The 22,943-nt window shown below is 42.6% G+C and overlaps 1 protein-coding gene across 1 annotated transcript in view; it reads left to right on the top strand.

Moving 5' to 3' along the window:
* Positions 1–22,347, top strand: part of Vps33a (VPS33A core subunit of CORVET and HOPS complexes) — a 53,951-nt gene extending 31,604 nt beyond the window's left edge. The window contains exons 8-13 of the mRNA XM_045132989.1: positions 2,261–2,387; positions 10,399–10,466; positions 13,262–13,399; positions 18,896–19,033; positions 21,152–21,320; positions 21,645–22,347. Of these exons, the coding sequence (XP_044988924.1) occupies positions 2,261–2,387; positions 10,399–10,466; positions 13,262–13,399; positions 18,896–19,033; positions 21,152–21,320; positions 21,645–21,826 (822 nt within the window). The 3' untranslated portion in view covers positions 21,827–22,347. The remainder of the gene's footprint in view (positions 1–2,260; positions 2,388–10,398; positions 10,467–13,261; positions 13,400–18,895; positions 19,034–21,151; positions 21,321–21,644) is intronic.
* The last annotated feature ends 596 nt before the right edge of the window (positions 22,348–22,943 follow it).

Genomic DNA, 22,943 nt, shown 5'->3' with positions numbered 1-22,943 from the left:
TGCTCCTACTTCTTCCTCCTGAGTGCTGGGATTAAACATATGTATCACCATTCCTGGCAGTATTTTCTTTTTTTTTTTTTTTTTTTTATTTATTTATTTGAGAGCGACAGACAGAGAGAGAAAGACAGATAGAGGGAGAGAGAGAGAATGGGCGCGCCAGGGCTTCCAGCCTATGCAAACGAACTCCAGACGCGTGCGCCCCCTTGTGCATCTGGCTAACGTGGGACCTGGGGAACCGAGCCTCGAACCGGGGTCCTTAGGCTTCACAGGCAAGCGCTTAACCGCTAAGCCGTCTCTCCAGCCCCAGTATTTTCTTTTTTTTAAAAAAATTTTTTTTTAATAAATCCTGGCAGTATTTTCATCTTTGAGTTGTATGTATGTGGTACTGGTGGTAGTAGGGATCAAACTTAAACCCCCACAAACTAGGCCAATGCTGTACCACTGAATTATATCCCAACCCTTGTGTTTGTTCACACCAGGTCTCACCACATGGCCCAGTCTAGCCTTGAACTCTAGATTGGCCTGCCTCAATCTCCACAATACTGGTATTTTAGATATGTGTACCATATCCAGTTTATGTAGGCTTTTCTTAATTTTTATTTTTTATGTTTTTAGGGTTTTTTTTAATTGACAACTTCCATAATTATAAACAATATCCCATGGTAATTCCCTCCCTCACCCCACTTTCCCCCTTGAAATTCCACTCTCCATCATATTCCTTCCCCCTCTCTATCAGACTCCCTTTTATTTTGATGTCATGATCTTTTCCTCCTATTCTGATGGTCTTGTATACGTCCTGTCAGGCACTGTGGGTCATGGATATCCAGACCATTTTGTGTCTGGAGGAGAACGTTGTAAAGAATCCTGCCCTTCCTTTGGCTCTTAAAGTCTTTTCACCACCTCTTCCGCAATGGACCCTGAGCCTTGGGAGGTATGATAGAGATATTGCAGTGCTGAGCACTCCTCTGTCATTCTTCCTAGCACCATGGTGCCTTCTGAGTCATCCCAAGGTCACTGCCATCTTAAAAGAGAAGCTTCTGTAACCAAAAGTGAGAGTAGCATTAATATATGGATATGAACATTAAGAGAAGTGCTTACTGGGCAGTTTGGTAAGCATAGTATATACATTTAGCAAGACACCAGCAGATGTTACACTCTTAGGGCTCAAGACTACTCCTGTTGTAGGTTTTCAGTATCAAGGGTGTATTCCTTCCCATGAAGTAGGCCTCCAGTCCAATAAGAGGGTGATTGTTTTCCCCCATAACAGATGTGCCACTATTGCACCCGTTGGCTCTTTTGGCCTGGCTGGCCAAATATAAGGCTTGCAGTATCCACTGTTGAGTATCTTCACTGGTGACTTCTCTCTCTCCCATTGAACTGCATGCAGAATGGCTTTTTCCAGCTTTCTGTCAGCTGGTCTACGTGGAGTAGGTTTTTAGCTCAGCCCCAGCAGGATTTCTCAGTGGCCTTGCAGCCTAAGTATGTGGAGTGTTCAGCAGTACGGCCTTGCCATATATTCCTAAGGTCCTTGGCAATGGCCTGTAATGTTTTGGGGGCATCAGGGATCTCCCTGGCCAGCAGCTCACTAGAAGGTATCCCATTCCTGACACTGAAAGCTTTCTGTGGCTCCTGAGTGTCCCATTGTTTCCATATGACTTATTTATATCCTCTTAAATTTTGATTAGCCCTTCTTCTACCTTTCAATTTTTTTTTATTTTTTATTTTGTTGTTGTTTTTCAAGGTATGGTCTCATTGTAGCTCAGGCTGACCTGAAATTCACTATGTAGTTTTAGGGTGGCCTTGAACTCACAGTGATCCTCCTACCTCTGCCTCCTGAGTGCTGGGATTAAAGGCGTGCACTACAATGCCTGGCTCCTGGAACTAGCTGTGTAGATATCACAGCAATCCTCTTGCCTCTACCTCCTGAGTGCTGAGATGAAATGCATGCACCACCATACTTGGCATCAAGTAGGTGCTTACTAAGAAGTTTGTATAATATACCCAACAGTATTCTCCATTAATGTTCAGATACACAATATGGATAATGAATGAACTGGTGTATAAAAAGAGAATTATATGCCTTTTCTCTCTGAAGAACTCTTTCAGTAATGTATTTATCTTTTCTGTTTTCCTGGATGATGTTGACACTGGATTTGGCTTAGTTTAGATGCAGTCCATTCTTTCTTTCATGCTAATATAAATGAAACATTATCTGAGACTTCTACCCTGTCTAATGGTGCTTATGTCATTTCTGTTCCAGGAGAGGCACAATGCCAAGACAGTGGGGGAGATCAAGCAGTTTGTTTCCCAGTTGCCTCATATGCAGGCAGCACGGGGATCCCTTGCAAACCACACCTCGATTGCAGAGCTAATCAAAGATATCACTAGTAAGTATCCTTTGTTGTGATTCTTTTTTTTAAATTTCTTTTGTTCATTTTTATTTATTTGAGAGTGGCAGAGAGATAAAGAGGCAGATAGATAGATAGAGAGAGAGAGAGAGAGAGAATGGGCGTGCCAGGACTTCCAGCCACTGCAAACAAACTCCAGATGTGTGCGCCCCCTTGTGCATCTGGCTAACGTGGGTCCTGGGGAATTGAGCCTCGAACCAGGGTCCTTAGGCTCCACAGGCAAGCGCTTAACTGCTAAGCCATCTCTCCAGCCCCTTTGTTACGATTCTTCCCAGCTGAGACTGGCGAGCCAAATCTTAGCAGCTCCTGAAACTGGTTCACCTTCATGCAGTGGCCTTACTGGGTCTCCACACAGAGATTTCAGCACTGCTTCACTTTGCCCAGGGCCATTTCCAACAAAAACAAAACTGTTACACATCCAATTTCCAGCTTTTTTTTTTTTTTTCAGGGTAGGCTTTTGCTCTAGCCCAGGCAAACTGGGAATTCATATGTAGTCTCAGGCTGGTCTTGAACTCACAACAATTCCCCTACCTCTGCTGGGATGAAAGGTGTGCGTCACCACGCCCAGGTACAGAGAGAATGGGCATGCCTGGGCCACTAGCCACTGCAAACAGACTCCAGATGCATGCGCTCCTTTGTGCATCTGGCTTTACATGGATCCTGGGGAAGTGAGCTCTGGTCATTAGGCTTTGCAGGCCATTGCCTTAAACTCTGAGCCAGTTTATTATTGTTATTATTTCTTTCTTTAAATTTTTTAAAATTTATTTATTTGAGAGAAAGAGAATGGGTACCCCAGGACCTTCAGCCACTATAAATGAGCTCCAGATGCATGTGCACCATGTGCATGTGTCTAGAGTGGGTCCTGAGAAATTGAACTTTGATCCTTTGGCTTTGCAGTTCAGCACCTTAACCACTAAGCCACCTTCCAGTCCAATTGCTTTCTTTCTTTTTCAAGGTAGGGTTTCACTCTAGCCCACACTGACCTGGAATTCACTATGTAGTCTCAGGGCGGCCTCGAACTTGTAACGATCCTCCTAGCTGTTCAAGTGCTGGGATTAAAGGTGTGTGCCATCATGCTGGGCGTGAGGTTTTTTTAAAAAATATTTTATTTTATTTATTTGAGAGGGGGAGAAAGAAGCAGAGAGAGCAAGAGAGAATGGACATGCCAGGGTCTTTAGCCTTGCAAATGAACTCCAGATGCATGTGCTACCTTGAACATCTGGCTTACATGGGTCCTGGTGAATTGAGCCTGAGTCCTTAGGCTTTACAGGCAAGCTCCTTAACTGCTAAGCCATCTGTCTAGCCCTGAGGTATTTTTACAATTGAGCTTGTAACTTGAGTATCCAGTAGGTAGAGCCCTGGTAGGAAGAGGCATGTCACTGGGGCAAATCTTCAGTCTAGCCACTAGGTGTTTAGAGAGAGCAATGTGAGCTCTGGCTGTTTGTGCTTGTGGGTGCTGGCTATTGCCTCTCTGTTCTTGATCTGTGGAAGTAGACCAGCTTCTTAATGCCGTGGTGGAAATTCCCCTAGATTCTGTAAGCCTGAAATAAACCCTTTTCTCCCATAAGATGCTTCTGGTTGGATCTTTGTCGCAGCAACAAAAAAGTAGTTACAGGGCTAGAGGAATGGCTTAGTGGTTAAGGCAATTGCCTGTAAAGCCAAAGGACCCAGGTTTGATTCCCTAGGACCCATATAAGCGAGATGCACAAAGTGGCACATACATCTGGAGTTTGTTTGCAATGGCCAGAGGCCCTGGTGCACCTATTCTCTCCCTCTCTCTCCCTCTCTCTCTCTCTCTCTCTCTCTCTCTCTCTCTCTCTCTCTCTCTTTCTCTCCCTCCCTCCCTCCCTCCCTCTGTGTGTGTGTGTGTGTGTGTGTGTGTGTGTGCCTCTTTCTCATTCTCTCAAGTAAATAAATAAAATTAAAATTAAAAGTAGTTACAGGGGGCTGGAGAGATGGCTTAGTGGTTAAGCACTTGCCTGTGAAGCCTAAGGACCCCGGTTTGAGGCTCGATTCCCCAGGACCCACGTTAGCCAGATGCACAAGGGGGCGCATGCATCTGGAGTTCATTTGCAGTGACTGGAAGCCCTGGCGCACCCATTCTCTCTCTCTCCCCCCCCCCCTTTCTCTGTCTGTCACTCTCAAATAAATAAATAATAAACAAAAACAATTAAAAAAAATAGTTACAGGGCTGGAAAGATAACTCAGCAGTTAAGGTGCTTGCCTACAAAGCCTAATGACCCCTGGGTTCAGTTCTCCAGTACCCACATAAAGCTAGACACACAAAGTGGCACATGTGTCTGGAGTTCAGCTGTAGTGGCTAGCGGCCCTGGCCTACCCTGACCCCTCTTTCTCTCTCTCTCTCTGTCTTCTCTGTCTCTGTCTGCTTTCAAATAAAATACAATAAATAAAAAAATTAAAATCCTTTAAAAAAAAGAAAAAAATAATTGCAACAGAAAAGTGTTACTCAGAGTGGGTCATTGCTGCAATGAATCTGATCATACAGATTTTTTTATATCTTTTGAAATGTGTTTGTGGGAGGAATGTGGAAAGATGTGGTACTTGGGACTGACAAAGTCTTGCAGTGCTGTAAGCAGAGCTTGATGGGCTCTTCTGGTGAGAGTTTGATTTCTTTTTCTTTTTCTTTTCTTTTTTTTAAATTTTTTTTTGTTATTTTTATTTATTTACTTGAGAGTGACAGACAGAGAGAGAAAGAGGCAGAGAAAGAGAGAGAAAATGGGCACGCCAGGGCCTCCAGCCACTGCAAACGAACTCCAGATGCATGCACCCCCTTGTGCATCTGGCTAACGTGGGTTCTAGGGAATCGAGCCTTGAACCAGGGTCCTTAGGCTTCACAGGCAAGTGCTTAACCATTAAGCCATCTCTCTAGCCCTTTTTCTTTTTCTTTTTCTTTTTTTTTAGAGGTAGAGTTTCACTCTAGCTCAGGCAGACCTGGAATTCACTATGTAGTCTCAGGGTGGCCTCGAACTTATGGTGATCTTCCTATTTCTGCCTCCGAAGTGCTGTGGTTAAAGGCATGCACCACCATACCTGACTTTGGTGAGAGTTTGAAAATGCTGAATGCAGAAAGAATTGTGGACTATGAAGGCTTGGCTTATGAACTTTCAAAGGGGAAGGAGAAAACTTTGTTGGAACTGGGCTACTGGTATAAAAACTGGCTACATTCTTCCACCATGCCCTGAGAATTTGAGCAAGTTGGATTGCTATGCTTGGCAAAAGGTATAAAACAGATGTGAAAAAAATAAATAAAACAGATATGAGACATGTGCAGCTTGGACAGGCAAAATTCAAGCAAGTTTGAAGTTACTGGCACAGAGACTGGTTTTAGGAGACTTAAGCTGCAAATGTTAAGTTGTCCCTGGGCAAAGTGAAGCAGGATTGAAATTCCTGTCTGGAGGCCCAGTAAGGCCCTTCATTCATTGTATGAAGGTGTACCAGTTTAAGCAGCCGCTTAGATTTGGTGGTTCGAATGTGAACGTATGTCCTCTATATATATAGTTATATTTATATTTATATAAATTTATATATATATTTATATTTATATATATATATTTATATATATTATATTATATATATATTATATATATTTATATATATATTTATATTTAAATAAAACTATATATATAGTTTTATTTATTTATTTATTTATTTATTTTTATTTGAGAGAGAGAGAGAGAGAGAAGCAGATAGAGAAAAAGAGAGAGAGGAAGGGAGAGAATGAGCACACCAGAGCCTTTAGCCAGTGCAAATGAATTCTAGACGCATGCGCCACCTTGTGCATCTGGCTTATGTGGGTTCTGGGGAATCGATTCTGGATCCTTTTGTTTTGCAAGTAAGTGTCTTAAAGAATTGCTAAGCCATCTGTCTAGCCCCTGAGGGAGGGAGGTAGGTAGGTTGGTATATATAGATACCAATATATATGTATGTATATATATCTACATCTATCTATCTATAGGTAGATATATATCCAGATAGATAGATAGATAGATAGATAGATAGATAGATAGATAGATAGATAGATAGATATTTAAGACTGAGCTTGCGGTTTGAGTCTCCAGCAGGTGGAGGCCTGCTGGAGAAGTGATATGATAATTTTTTTTTAAATTTTTTTTGTTGTTATTTTTATTTATTTACTTGAGAGTGACAGACAGAGAGAGGAAGAGGCAGATAGAGAGAATGGGCATGGCAGGCCTCCAGCCACTGCAAATGAACTCCAGATGCGTGCGCCCCCTTGTGCATCTGGCTAATGTGGGTCCTGGGGAATCAAGCCTCGAACCGGGGTCCTTAGGCTTCATAGGCAAGCGCTTAATGGCTAAGCCATCTCTCCAGCCCTCTTTTTTTTTTTTGAGGTAGAGTTACACTCTAGCCCAGGCTGACCTGGAATTCACTATGTAGTCTCAGGATGGCCTTGAACTCACAGCAGTCCTCCTACCTCAACCTCCTGAGGGCTGGTATAAGGTGTGCATCACCATGCCTGGATCTTGTTTTTTTTTTATATTAATTTTTTAAAGAATTATTTATTTATTTGACAGAGAAAGAGGCAGAGAGAGAGAAAAAAAATGGGCATGCCAGGGCCTCCAGACACTTTCACCCCCTTGTGCATCTGGCTAATGTGGGTTCTGGGGAACTGAACCTGGGTCCTTTGGCTTTGCAGGCAAATGCCTTAGTCACTAAGCCATCCCTCCAGCCCTAATATTTTATTTATTTGAAAGAAAGAGGCAGAGAGAGAGAAGATAGGAAGGGAGAGAATGGGTGCACCAAGGCCTTCAGCCACTGCAAATGAACTCTAGATGTGTACGTCACCTTTGCACATCTGGCTTATGTGGATCCTAGGGAATCGAGCCAAGGTCTTTTGGCTTTGTAGGCATGCACCTTAAATGCTAAGCCATCTCTCTGTCCCTAGCTGTTGTCTTTCTGCTATGGATTTTATTCATGTCATCTGTTCCTAAGCTTTGTATCTATTATTTTTAATATTTTTATTTATTTGCAAAGAGAGAGACTATAGGCATTCCAGGAACTCTCGCTGCTGTAAACAAACTCCAGATGCATCTGTCACATTGTATATCTGGCTTTTTTTGAGTACTGGGGAAATGAACCTGGATCATTAGGCTTTGCAAGCAAGCACCTTAGCCACTCAGCCATCTCTTCAGCCTTCAGTTTTGCTTTTTTTAAACAGAGTCTCACACTATAGCCCAGTCTGCTTCAAACTCATGACAATCCTTCTCCCTCAGCCTCCTAAGTACAGAGATTACAAGTTTGATCCTTGGTTCAATTCCCCAGTACTGAGTCAAACACACAAATTGGTGCATGAAAGGGAGTTCATTTGTAGGAGTACCCATACTTTGTCTCCCAAATACATACATACATACATACATACATACATACATGTATGTATGTATAATATATATATATATTATATATATAATACAATATATATATATTATATATATATAATATATATATTGTGGTAGGATCTCATTCTAGCCCATGCTGACCTGAAATTCAGTCTCAGAGTAGCCTCAAACTCATAGCAGTCCTCCTACCTCTGCCTCCCAAGTGCTTGGATTTAAGGTGTGCACCACCATGCCTGGCTTTTTATTTATTTATTTATTTTTAATTTTTGAGGTAGAGTCTTATTCTAGTCCAGGTTAACCGGTAACTCACTCTGTAGTTCTAGGCTGGCTTTGAACTCATAGCAGTCCTCCTACCTTTACCTCCCAAGTGCTGGGATTAAAGGCATAGGCCACCACACCTGGCCTCAAATATATTTTTCAAAAATGAAATAAGGCAGCTGGGCATGATGGTGCACGCCTTTAATCCCAGCACTCGGGAGGCAGAGGTAGGAGGAGTGCCGTGAGTGTGAGGCTATCCTGAGACTACATTGTGAGTTCCAGGTCAGCCTGGCTAGTGTGAAACCCTACCTTGAAGGGATAAAAAAAAAAGTGAAATAAGGCAGAAGGAATGTTAGAGCCAGATGAAGAGTAGGACTGCTTACAATGTAATCTTCCAGACACTGAATGGTCTTGACATTCATGACATCACTGTACCTGAAACTACATACACCAAACCTTCATATATTAGGAGGAAACAATGATGACATCAAAATAGAAGGGGGGGTTGCCTGTGAACCCTAAGGACCCAGGTTCAATTCCCCAGGACCCAAGTAAGCCAGATGAACAAGGTGGCACATATGTCTAGGGTTCATTTGCTGTGACTAGAGGTCCTAGCGAGCCCATTCCCTGTCTATCTCTCTCTTTCAAATAAATAAATAAAATATTTTAAAAGTAAGACACAAATTAGAAAGAAGAAATTCAATGGAAGGGTGGATTTAAGAGATGTGAAGAATTGAGGGTGAGGAGTAGAAATTATGGTTTATTATCAATACTTATGGAAGTTGTCAATAAAAGGTTTAGAAATAAATAAATAAAATAAAACAGCCAGGCATGGTGGCACACACCTTTAATCCCAGCACTCAGGAGGCAGAGGCAGGAGGATCGCTGTGAATTTGAGGCCACCCTGAGACTACATGGTGAATTCCAGGTCAGCCTGAGCTAGAGTGAAACCCTACCTCGATAAACAAAACATGAATAAATAAAATAAAACAAATCCCAAGGATAGTGAATGAAGTAAGGTGACTACATCTAAGTGTATCTTAGGGATTTAGAAGACTATCTTTGAGTAGAGCATAGTGGCTCGAGGCATTACTCTAGCACCTGGGAGGCTGAGGTGAGAGGACTGCCCAGAGTTCAAGGCTGGCCTGGACTACAGTTTAACTTCTAGGTTAGCCTAGGCTAGTGTGAGACCTTACCTCAAGAAAAAGTCTCTTGGGGGCTGGAGGGAAGGCTTAGCAGCTAAGGCATTTGCCTGCAAAGCCAAAGGACCCAGGTTGGATTCCCCAGGACTCACGTTAGCCAGTTGCACAAGGTGGCACATGCGTCTGGAGTTCGTTTGCAGTGGCTAGAGGCCCTGGCATACCCATTCTCTCTCCCTCTTTCTCTCTGTCAAATAAATAAATAAATAAAAAGTATCTTGGATTGGAGAGATGGCTTAGCAGTTAAGGTACTTGTCTATAAAGCCTAAGAACCCAGGTTTGAATCCCCAGAACCCATGTAAGCCAGATGCACATGTTCATGCATGCATCTGGAGTTCATTTGCAGTGGTAAGGCCCTAATGCGCCCATTCTCTCTATCTACTTCTCTCTCTCAAATAATAAACTTTTTTTTAAAAAAAAAAAGGTCTCGTCTTTCAACACTGAAGCCTGTATTGTTCATTCTAGATGGGGAAACAGAGATTCAAAGAGCAATCAAATAGTAATCAGCCCAAAGACACAGCTAGTAATTAGAGAGCTGTGACATCAGTCTGGTCTGTCCTGCTGTGATGTGGCCCTGTCCATGTGTTACCCACCCACAGATGACTAACTTGTGATTTCTTAAATTTGTACCCACTTTAAAAAATTTTTTTTTAATTTATTTATTAGACACAGAGAATGGGCACACCAGTGCCTCTAGCCACTTCAAATGAACTGCAGACGCATGCGCCACCATGTGTATCTGGCTTACGTGGGACCTGGAGAATTGAACTGGGATCCTTAGGCTTTGCAGGCATGTGCCTTAACTGCTAAGCCATCTCTCTGGCCCCACTTTTCTTTTTTGCATACCTTCTTTCCTTTTTTAAAATATTATATTTATTTATTTATTTTAGGGAGAGACAGAATGGGTATACCAGGGTCTCCAGCCACTGCAATAAACAAACTCCAGATGCATATGCCACTTAGTGCATCTGGCTTTACGAGGGTCCTGGGGAATCAAACCCAGGTTGTTAGGCTTTGCAGGAAAGTACTTTATCCACTGAGCCATCTCTCCAGCCCTGCTTACCTTCTTTCTTAATAATGCTTTGTGTATAACAGTCATGTCACTCAAATGGACATTTATTGAATTTCTAAACTGCAAATTTTCTAATTATATTTTAGCTTCAGAAGACTTTTTTGATAAGTTAACTGTGGAACAGGAGTTTATGTCTGGAATAGACACTGATAAGGTATGTAGATAATACAACCTTTCTAACAAATAATTGCAAATTTACCAAAGTCAAAATTATAGTTAAGCTGGGCGTGGTGGTGCACAACTTTAATCCTAGCACTTGGGAGGCAGAGGTAGGTGGATCTCCATGAGTTAAAGCCCACCCTGAGACTACATAGTTAATTCCAGGTCAGCCTGGGCCACAGAGAGACTCTACCTCAAAAAAAAAAAAAAGATTATAGTTAAGTAATTGTTTTGAGTCCCATGCTATGCCCATTTTTTTTTCTTTTTCTAAATAATAAATTTATTTATTTTTCTAATGTTGTTAGGAGTACTGGCACACCTCTTTAAACCTAGCACTCAAGAGGGTGAGGTAGGAGGATCACTATGAATTTGAGGCCAACCTGGCTACTGTATGCCCAATTTTGTTTGTATGTGTGGTAGTGGGAATTGTACCTAGAGCCTGTGCATGCTAAGCAAGCTCTTTCCTATAGTGCTATATCCATAGCCTAATGCTAGATATTTTTAATATAAGTTATGAAAATAAGGATTTAACAAAATCACATTTAACATTGCTTTAGGTAAGACACTTTCCAGTGATACATAGGAAGATGATTCCTGGTCCCTGAAATCCAAGATTTAAAATATATATACATACATATACATATACATATACATATATATAAATATGTATGTATATGTATATGTATATAATTTTTTTTAAAAAATTTATTAACATTTTCCATGATTATAAAATATATCCCATGGTAATTCCCTCCCTCCCCACCCCCACACTTTCCCATTTGAAATTCCATTCTCTATCATATTACCTCCCCATTACAATCATTGTAATTACATATATACAATATCAACCTATTAAGTATCCTCCTCCCTTCCTTTCTCTTCCCTTTATGTCTCCTTTTTAATTTACTGGTAAATTATATAATTTATTTATTTGACAGAGAGATTTGGAAGGAAGGAGGGAGGAAAATGGACACACCAGGGCTTCCAGCCACTACAAATGAACTCCAGATGCATGGGCCACTTTGTGCATCTGGCTTTACATGTGTACTGGGGAATCGAACCTGGATTCTTAGGCATTATAGGCAAGCGCCCTAACTGCTAGGCCATCTCTCTAACCCTGAAATTCAAGATTTCCAAGGACTGTAATGATAAAAGTGTTTGCTTTTGGGTGGCTGGTTATAGTGGTGTAGGCCTGTAATTCCAGCAATTGGAAGGCTGGGGCAGGAGGGTTGTAAGTTTGAAGTCAGGCAGGCTACACAGTGAAACTCTGTCTCAAGATCAGCAACAACAAAAAGACAATTGCTTTTTGGGATAGGGGTGTAGCTTAGTTACAGAGTACCTGCCTGCCTAGTGTGCCTGAATCCTTGGGTTCAGTTCCTAATACCACCAACATTGTTTTTGAAAATCAGGCAGGTATAAAATTCCAGCACTTGGGAGATGGAATCAGGAGAATCAGGATTTTAAGGCCAGCCTCAGTTACATTGTAAGTGTGAGGCCAAGCAGGATTACTTAAGACCATTGGCTTTAAAAAAAAGAAGCTGAAAAGCCAGGTATGGTGGCACATGCCTTTAATCCCAGCACTGGGGAGACAGAGGTAGGAGGATCGCCGAGAGTTCAAGGCTACCCTGAGACTACATAGTTAATTCCAGGCCAGTCTGGACCAGAGTGAGACCCTACTTCAAAAAACCAAAAAAAAAAAAAGCTCTAAGACAAAACATCCTGCAAAATACTTTTTGTTTGTTTGTTTGTTTTTTCAGGGTAGGGTCTCACTCTAGTCCAGGCTGACCTGGAATTTACTACGTAGTCTCAGGGTGGCCATAAACTCATGGTGATCCTCCTACCTGTGCCTACCAAGTGTGAGTCCTGGGATTAAAAGGTGTGTGCCACCACACCTGGCTTTTTTTGTTTTTGTTTTTGTTTTTTGAGGTAGGGTCTCACTCTAGCCCAAGCTGACCTGGAATTCACTATGTCTCAAAATGGCCTTGAACTCATGGCAGTCCTCCTACCTCTTCCAAGTGTGGGATTAAAGGTGCACACTACCATGCCTGGCTCTGACTTTCAAATTTTGTTATATAGTTTCTTTATATATTTATCTCTATTATTTTTTTTTATTTTTATTTATTTGCAAGCAGAGAGAGATAGAAGAGAGACAGAGAATGGGTGTGCCACAGCCTCCAGCTACTACCAACAAACTCCAGATGCATGCACCTGTTTGTGCATCTGGCTTTACTTGGATACTGGGGGTTCAAACCTGAGTTGCTAGGCTTTGCAAGCAAGCACCTTAACCTCTAAACCATTTCTCCAGCCTTTAATTTTTTTTTTAAGGTGGGGTTTCACTCTAGCCTAGGCTGACCTGGAATTCACTGTGTAGTCTCAAGGTGGCCTAGAACTCACGATGATCCTCTCTGCCTCCCGAGTGCTATAATTAAAGATGTGCATCACCACGCCCACCAAAAAGATTCCTATTTATGCGACATAAATTGCTGCTATTTTTGAGGTAGACGACATCATATAAGCCACAAACATTTTGTATCCTCGAGCAAGTTGTCCAGGGATGTCACCACCGTCTTGTGCTTCAGTGATTTTATCTGTGACTGACGTATTTATTTGCTGACGGTCAGGGGGTGGGGCATCAGAAACCATGGAAGCTCCCTAGGTAGATGTTAGGAATGAGAAAACTAATGAACCATTCTCCCACACTTCCTGTGTTTGCCTTAGAAAAATAACAGCAAATGCCAAATCCTTTTAAATTCTCAAACTGGCTAGTGTATGTGTATCTTTTGTTTCTAGGTCAACAACTACATTGAGGACTGTATTGCCCGGAAGCATCCCCTGATCAAGGTGTTAAGACTAGTTTGTCTCCAGTCCGTGTGCAATAGTGGACTCAAGCAAAAGGTGTTGGATTATTACAAAAGAGAAATTCTCCAGGTACTATTTTTAAACTTTTTTAAGTTGCCAAGGGATGAGAAGCATTTTTTTGTCTTTGTTTTTGAGGTAGGGTCTTGATCTAGCTCATGCTGACCTGGAACTCACTCTGTAGCCCCAGGCTAGCTTCCAACTCATAGCACTCTTCATACCTCTGCCTCCTGAGTACTGGGATTAAAGGTGCCACCACACCTAGCTTTTATTTATTTATTTATTTATGATTATTTGAGGTAGGGTCTCACTCTTGTCCAGGCTGGCCTTGAACTTACAATGATCCCCTTACTTCTGCCTCCCAAGTCCTGAGATTAAAGGCATGGTGATACCAGCTTATTTTCTCTTTTTTCTCTCAATTTTTATTAACATTTTCCATGATTATAAAAAATATCCCATGTTAATACCCTCCCTCCTCCCATTTAACCCTTTGAAATTCCATTCTTCATCATATCTCCTCCCCCTCTCAATCAGTCTCTCTTTTATTTTGCTGGCATGGTCTTTTCCTCATCTTATGATGGTCTTGTGTAGGTAGTGTCAGGCACTATGAGGACATGGATATCCAGGCCATTTTATGTCTGGAGGGAGCACGTTGTAAGGAATCCTACCCTTCCTTTGGCTCTTACATTCTTTCTGCCACCTCTTCTGCATTAGACCCTGAGCCTTAGAAGGTGTGAGCAAGATGTCACTCAGTACTCCAGTCACTTCTTTCCAGCACTATGATACCTTCTGAGTCATCCCCTCAAGTCATCTGAAAAGAGAAGATTCTCTACCCAAAGTGAGAGTAGTGTTAATATAAGGGTATAACTATTAAAAGAAGTGCTTACTGGTCATTTTTCTTTATTTATTTGAGAGTGACAGAGAAAGAAAGAGACAGATAGGGAGAGAAAGAGAGAGAATGGGTGCGCCAGGGCCTCCAGCCACTGCGAACGAACTCCAGACTCGTGCGCCCCCTTGTGCATCTGGCTAACGTGGGTCCTGGGGAAGTGAACCTTGAACCGGGGTCCTTAGGCTTCACAGGCAAGCGCTTAACCGCTAAGCCATCTCTCCAGCCCTTTCCCCTCTTTTTAATCTTGTTTTTGTCTTTCTTTTTTTTCAGGTAGGGTCTGCTTTAGCCCAGGCTGACCTGGAATTAACTATGTAGTCTCAGGGTAGCTGAATTCACAGGGATCCTCCTACTGTATCTTTTGTTTTGTATAATAACAATTGTAGACAATATGTATTGTACATCTCTTATGTGCCAGGGTGTATTAGAAAAGCTTAAAAGCTTGTGGATGTTTAATCCTCCCAACAGTCTGACTTAGATACTATTGCCATCCCAATTTTATGAGTGAAAAATTGAAGCACAGGCTAGTTTCATAACTTGCTCAAGGTCATCCAGCTAGCGATTGGCAAAACCAGGGCCCAAACCTAAGCAGTTTGGGCCTAATGCCCTGTTTTTAACAAGATAGTTATGCAATGGGGGAACTTTTTAGAAATTTATGACAATAGATCTTTAGCAAGCTTACTTAAGCTTGCTACTTTTATTTATTTATTTATTTATTTATTTGAGAGCAACAGACACAGAGAGAAAGACAGATAGAGGGAGAGAAAGAGAATGGGCACGCCAGAGCTTCCAGCCTCTGCAAACGAATTCCAGATGCGTGCGCCCCCTTGTGCATCTGGCTAACGTGGGACCTGGGGAATCGAGCCTTGAACCGGGGTCCTTAGGCTTCTCAGGCAAGCGCTTAACTGCTAAGCCATCTCTCCAGCCCAAGCTTGCTACTTTTTATTTAATAGGGAAAAGGCCATTGCTATTTAAAAAAAATATTCTCTCACTTGTTTGAAAATTGCTCAGCCAGAATTTATTTGTTATTACCAGTTACTACTCAATAAATCATTATCTTTTGCTTTAATCTTTCTCTTTTTCTGTTTCCCTCTCAGACAGTATCTTGTGTAGTCCGGGCTTGCCTCTGGTTTTCAAGTAGCTGAGGATAGCCATGAGCGTCTGACTTCCGGCCTGACCTGTAGAGTACTAGTGTCTGCATGCCTGGTCCACTTGGTGCTGCGGATTAAACCCAGCGCCTCGTGCGTGCTAGGTGAGCAGTCCACCTGAAAGAACTCTAGACTTGTGCTACTTTCTGTATCTGGCTTTTTGTGGGTACTGGAGAATCAAATCTGGGCCATCAGATTTTACATGCAAGTGACTTTAACTGTGAGACATCTCCCCAGTCCCCCTAATCCTTTTTCTAAAAAAGATTTTTATGGGGAAGGGGGCTAAAGAGATGGCTCAGCATTAAGGCACTTGCCTGCAAAGCCTAATGACCCAGGTTATATTCCTCAGTACTCACGTAAAGCCAGATACACAAAGTGGTGCATGCATCTGGAGTTCATTTGCAGTGGCTAGAGGCCCTGGTATGCCCATTCTCTCTCTCTGTCTCTCTATCTCTGTGCTTGCAAATAAATAAGTAAATATTTTTATAATACTTGTATTGGGCTAAGGAGATGGCTCAGCAGTTAAGGGTGCTTGCTTCCAAAGCCTTCAGTCCCGGTTCAACTCTCTAGCACCCACATAAAGCCAGATGCACAAAAGTAGCATAAGCATGCCAGGTGTGGTGGCGCACACCTTTAATCACATCACTTGGGAAGCAGAGGTAGGAGGGTCACTGAGTTCAAGGCCACCCTGAGACTACGTAGTGAATTCCAGGTCAGCCTGGGCCAGAGTGAGACCCTACCTCGAAAAGCCAAAAAAAAAAAAAAAAAAAAAAAAAAAAGTAGCATAACCATCTAGCTTTTTGTTTGTAGCACTAGCACATGTGTGTATGGACATGCCAGAGTCTCCTGCTACTGCTAAAAAACCCTCCAGATATATATGTGCCACTTTTTGCATGTGGTTTAACATGAGTGCTGGGGAATTGAATCCAGGCTGGTAGGCTTTGCAAGCAAGTGGCTTTAACCACTGGGCAATCTCCCCAGTACTGCCTCATCCTTTTCTTAAGTCTAAGTATATGCCATATATAACAATATATTGTTATTTATTGATGTTCACTTAGGTTGAGCCCAAAAAGTCTGACTTTAAAGAAAAAAACTTAAATCACACACAAGCTGGATTAGTAGCCATGGGCAAGCAATTTTTATTTATTTTATTTTATTGTTTATTTATTTATTTGAGAATGACAGAGAGAAAGAGGTAGAGAGAGAGAGAGAGAGAGAATGGGCGTGCCAGCACCTCCAGCCACTGCAAACAAACTGCAGATATGTGCACCCCCTTGTGCATCTGGCTAATGTTTGTCCTGGGGAATCAAGCCTCAAACCGGGGTCCTTAGGCTTCACAGGCAAGCATTTAGCCACTAAGCCATCTCTCCAGCTCTTTATTTTATTTTTTAATTTTATTTATTTATTTATTCATGAGAGCGAGAGAGAAAGGCAAACAGAGAGAGAGAGAGAATGGGTGCGCCAGGGCTTCCAGCCACTGCAAACAAACTCCAGATGCATGCACCACCTTGTGCATCTGGCTAACGTGGGTCCTGGACAATCGAACCAATGTCCTTTGGCTTTGCAGGCAAACAACGCCTTAACCACTAAGCCATCTCTGCAGCCCAAGCAATCTTATTTTTAGGCCGGACTGACCTGGATTCACTCTGTGATCCAGACTGCCTTCATGACTATCCTTCTGCCTCAACCTCCTAAGAGTTGGGTTTAAAGGGGGTATGCTGCCACACCTGGCTGGGCAAACAGTCATAATTCAAATTAACTCTTCCGCTCCGTCTTCTGCTTGTGTCCATATTCAGTGCTGTACCTTAGTAACATCCTGGGGCACAGATCAAATTCATCTGTGGAACGTGCTTCATTTTGGTATTGGTTGGGTGGTTTTTTTGTTTTGTTTTGCTTTTTGTTTGTTTTTATTTTTTGAAGCAGGATCTCACTCTAGCTCAGGCTGGCCTGAAACACACTCTAATCTCAGGCAGGCTTCTGACTCCACAGTTCTCTTACCTTAGCCTCCAGAGTGCTGGGACTAAAGACATGTGTCACCATGCTGGGTCAAAGTGCTCTTAAAAAAAAAAAAAAAAGTAGGGCTGCAGAGATGGCTTAGCAATTAAGGCATTTACCTGCAAAGCCAAAGGACCTCAGTTTGATTCCCCAGGACCCAAGTAAGCCAGATACACAAGATGGTGCATGTGTCTGTAGTTCATTTGCAGTGGCTGGAGGCCTTGGCACACCCATTCTCTTCCTCTCAGTGTCTCTCACTCTCTGCCTCATTCTCTCTTGCTCTCTCAAATAAAAAAATTAAGCTGAGTGTGGTGGCACACACCATTAATCCCAGCACTCTGGAGGCAGAGGTAGGAGGATTGCAGTGAGTTCAAGACCACCCTGAAACCACATAGTTAATTCCAGGTCAGCCTGGACCAGACTGAGACCCTACCTTGAAAAAAAACCAAAAAATTAATTAATTAATTAATTAGTTAATTAATTAAAAGAAAAAATTAATTTCTGGGTATGGTGGTGCATGCCTTTAATCCCAGTTCTTGGAAGGCAGAGGTAGGAGGATCACCATGAGTTCGAGGCCACCCTGACACTACATAGTGAATTCCAGGTCAGCCTGGGCTAGAGTGAAACCCTGCCTCAAAAAAAAAAAATAATAATAATAATAATAATAATAATAATAAGCCAAGCATGATGGTACACACCTTTAATCCCAGCACTCAGGAGGCAGAGGTAAGAGGATCACATGAGTTCAAGGTCACCCTGAGACTACATAGTGAATTCCAGGTCAGCCTGGGCTAGAGTGAAACCCTACCTTGAAAAACCAAAAAAGAAAAGAAAAGGAAAATTGTTCTGGGCATGGTGGCACATGCTTTTAATCTCAGTACTCAGGAGACAGAGGTAGGAGAATCAATGTGAGTTTGGAGACCAGCTTGGGACTACAGAGTGAGTTCCAAGTCAGCCTGGACTACAGTGAGACCCTACTTGTAAAAAAAAAAAAAAAGAAAGAAAGAAAGAAAATTATGTATTTGAGAGAGAGAGAGAGAGAGACTAAGTATGCCAGGGCCTCTTTCCAATGCAAATGACCTCGAGACACATATGCTACTTTGTGTCTGGCCTTATGTAGGGAAATATTCTTTTTTTTTTTCAAGGTAGGATCTCACTCTAGCCCAAGTTGACCTGGAATTCACTACGTAGTCTCAGGGTGGCCTTGAACTCACCTCTGCCTCCCGAGTGCTGGGATTAAAGGTGTGCACTACCACGCCCAGCGAAATAATCTTTTTTTAACAAAAAATTGTTTATTTATTTGAGAGAGAGAGATTGAGAATGAGCATGTCAGGGCCTCCAGCCAGTGCAAACAAATTTCAGAAGCATGCACCACCTTGTACATGTCTTCCATGGGTCCTTGGGAATTGAACCTTTGGCTTTGCAGGCAAGTGCCTTAACTGCTAAGCCATTTCTCCAGCCCAGAAATGTCCTTTTTTAAAACTACATGTTTTTTTTTTCCTGATCTAACATGAAGGCCAAATAACTTTTCTCTTGTAGACTTATGGCTATGAGCACATACTGACCTTGAACAACCTAGAGAAGGCTGGCCTGCTAAAGCCACAGACTGGGGGCCGAAACAATTACCCAACAATTCGGAAAACATTGCGCCTCTGGATGGATGACGTTAATGAACAAGTAAGATGCCCTCCTCCTCTTAACTGTTTCGATGCTGGTTATGTAGTTGATTGTGACAACATCCAGTCACTAGTTGACACATCCACTTTGCTTTCTAAAAATAATTGTTTAATGTTTTTCCAAATGTATTTCTGTATTGTGTCCATCAAAATCTCAGTGGGAGGGCTGAGAGATGGCTAAGCAGTTAAGCGCTTGCCTGTAAAGCCTAAAGACCCTGGTTCGAGGCTCGATTCCCCAGGACCCTCATTAGCCAGATGCACAAGGGGGCACACATGTCTGGAGTTAGTTTGCAGTGGCTGGAAGCCCTGGCGTGCCCATTCTCTCTGTTTATCCGCCTCTTTCTTTCTCTCTCTGTCACTCTCAAATAGATAAATAAAAATGAACACAAAAAATACCTTAAAAAAAAATCTCAGTGGGAAAGCTGGGAGTGGTGGCTCACGCCTTTAATCCCAGCACTCGGGAGGCAGAGGTAAGAGGATTGCTGTGAGTTTGAGGCCATCCTGAGACTACCCAGTGAATTCCAGGTCGACCTGAGCTAGAGTAAGACCCAGCCTCGAAAAACAAAAACAACAAAACAAACAAACAAACAAAAATCTCAGTGGGAAACAGAATGCTGTCAAACTAGGTAGTTTAAGGAGAGATTAATAAAAGCACCAAGGGCTGGAAAGATGTCTTAGCATTTAAGGCACCTGCTGGCAAAGAACGCAGATTTGATTCCCCTGTACCCATGTAAAGCCAGATGTACAAGGTGGTGCATGCATCTGAAGTTTGTTTGCAATGACTAGAGGCCCTGGCATGCCCATTTTCTCTCTCTCTTATTCTCTTTTTTTTTTCTTTCAATCTGTCTCTCCATCTCTGTGATTGAAAATAAATAAATTAAAAAAAATAAATAAGTAAATAAAAATGCCAGGAGAGCCAGGTGTGGTGGCACACACCTTTAGTCCCAGCTCTCAGGAGACAGAGGTAGGAGGTTGCTTTGAGTTCAAAGCCAGTCTGAGACTACATAGTAAATTCCAGGGCAGCCTGGGCTGGAGTGAGACCCTACCTTGGAAAACCAAAAAAAAAAAAAGGCCAGGTGTGGTGGCGCACACCTTTAATCCCAGCACTCAGGAGGCAGAGGTTGGAGGATCACAGTGAGTTTGAGGCCACCCTGAGACTACAGAGTGAATTCCAGGTCAGCCTGGGCTAGAGAGAAACCCCAACTCGAAAAACAAAAACAAGAAAAAAGCAGAGTGGACTAGCAAGAAGTGGTTCAGCGGGGAGCTCTTACCAGCTGGGATCTGAGGACAAAGGCGAGGAATGGCTAAAGAAAACAGGGCTGGAGACTAGAGAGGACTAGACGGCTGAGGGCTCTGGTGGAAGGAGAAAAGCTAACCTCTGACTATGTCATGGAGGACAGGGTCATGGGAACCCAACCAAATGTTGCTGTCTACTCTCCAGTCGTCCAGTGGTGCCTTCCGTGACACCCACCCAGATATAGGGCATGGGGCGTGCTACTATGGCACCTATTGGCCACTTTCTAGGCACAGCCATTGGCAGAAGAGTAGGCACTGTTAGGAAAGACTTACAGGAAAGCACGTGTCATACAAAAGCAAGGCAAGCAGTTTCCTTCCCTGATTAACTTGTTTCCCCCTCAGAGCCAACTGTTGTGGCAAGTTTTTATTTAATTTAATTTATTTATTTATGAGAGAGAAAGAGACAGATAGAAAGAGAGAATGGGCGTGTCAGGGCCTTTAGCCACTGCATACAAACTCGAGACACATGTGCTCCCTTGTACATCTGGCTTACATGGGTCCTGGGGAATCAAACCCCGGTCCTTAGGCTTCGCAGGCAAATGCCGTAACTAACTGCTAAGCCATTTCCCCAGTCTCTTGTGGCAAGTTTTTATCTATTCTTCCTGAAAGATTCCATGCATATCTAAGCATTTTAATTTACTTATTTAAGTATTTATTTATTTAAGAGAGTGAGAAAGAGGCAGATAAAGAGAGACAGAATGAGTGCACCAGGGCCTGGGCTTATGACTTCACCAAGTCATACATAGATGTCTGGTTAGGTTTTCAGTACCAGGCATTCTCTTCTGTGGAGCTGGCCTCAAATCTAACCTTTTTTATTAAACAGAATCCCACGGACATATCCTATGTGTATAGTGGTTATGCACCACTCAGTGTCCGACTCGCTCAGCTGCTTTCCCGGCCTGGCTGGCGGAGTATCGAAGAGGTGCTCCGTATTCTTCCAGGGCCCCACTTTGAGGAACGGCAGCCGCTGCCCACAGGTCTACAAAAGAAACGTAAGCCTCATTCTAGCCTCTAGCAACAATTATGTGCAATGACTTTGTCGAAGACATTTGTAAAGTTGTGGTCGCAGAGTCCAGTATACCTCTTTTGTTAGTTGCTAATGTGTGAGCACTGGAGCCTTGTTATGCCCTCAGGAGCGCAGCTTTCAGCTTCTGCGTGGGGAGTCCCAGGAGTTAGTAACATTACTGAGATCAAAATCAGTGTCTCTGACTTTCAGATGAACTGCTTGTACCTTTTTATTCTAATAAATGAAAAAAAATGTTTTAAAGAAACAGTTAAAAAGCACCAATTTGAATTTTGAAATGTTTACATTTTAGGTCAACCAGGAGAAAGCCGAGTGACCCTGATATTTTTCCTTGGGGGTGTAACTTTTGCTGAAATTGCTGCTCTGCGATTTCTCTCCCAGTTGGAAGATGGAAGTACAGAGTATGTCATTGCCACCACTAAGCTGATAAATGGAAACAGCTGGATGGAGGCTCTAATGGAAACCCCTTTCTAAGGTGCTCAAAGGGGACCTGACACTTCCACTGCAGAACGTTCAGGAAGTTGCTGGAAAGAAGTGAAATCCCATAGAAGCATAGGAGTACAGAAGTTACCATGGAGTTTCCATCGAACTTTGTTTTTCCGGCTTCTCCTTTGTGCTCTTAATTTCTGAAGAAAGAACAATCAACTTGGATAAAGAGACACTGATCTGAGCATGGTGACTTATGCCTGGAATCCTAGCACTCTGGAGGCTAAGGCAGGAAGATTGCAATGATTCTGAGGCCAATATTGGGTCTATATCAGGTATGTCCAACCTGTGGCCAGTGGGCTGAATGCATCCCAAGATGGCTATGAATGCAGCTCAATACATGTGTAGAAGACAGTGTCATGACACAATGTCAAAAACTTAGACACTTGGGCTGGAGGGATAGCTTACTGGTTAAGGCATTTGCCTGAAAAGCCTGAAAAGACTTAGGTTTGACTCCCCAAGACCTCTGTAAGCCAGATGCACAAGGGGCACACGCATCAGGAATTCATTTGAGGTGGCTGGAGACCCTGGCAAACCCATTCTCTCTCTCTCTCTCTCTACCTGCCTATTTCTGTATCTCTCAAATAAATAAATAAAAATTAAAAAAAAAAAACTTGGACACTCTTGGCTTATATAGTGATGTGATTTTTTTTGGCCAGCCTGGGCTACATACTGAGACTCTGTCTTAAAAAACTAAAAAATAAGCTGGGTGTGGTGGCACACGCCTTTAATCCTAGCACTCAGGAGGCAGAGATAGGAGGATCGCCGTGAGTTCGAGGCCACCCTGAGACTCCATAGTGAATTCCAGGTCAGCCTGGGCTACAGTAAAACCCTACCTCGAAAAACCAAAAAAAAAAAAAAAAAAAAAACAACCTAAAAAATAAAAATAAAAAGAGGGCTTAGTAGTTAAGGCTCATGCCTGTGAAACATAAGGACCCAGGTTTGATTCTCTAAGTCCCACATAAGACAGATAGATGCACGTGGTAGCACATTGCTGTGGCTAGATGCCCTAGCATGCCCATTCTTTCTCTCTCTCCCTCTCTGTCTGAAATAAATAAATCTTTAAAAAGAAATAAAAAGTTAGAGACATTGATTTTGAACTTTG

This window comes from Jaculus jaculus, chromosome 13, assembly GCF_020740685.1.
Source record: "Jaculus jaculus isolate mJacJac1 chromosome 13, mJacJac1.mat.Y.cur, whole genome shotgun sequence".
NCBI lineage: Eukaryota > Metazoa > Chordata > Mammalia > Rodentia > Dipodidae > Jaculus > Jaculus jaculus.
This window is presented reverse-complemented; position numbering and strand designations above follow the sequence as displayed.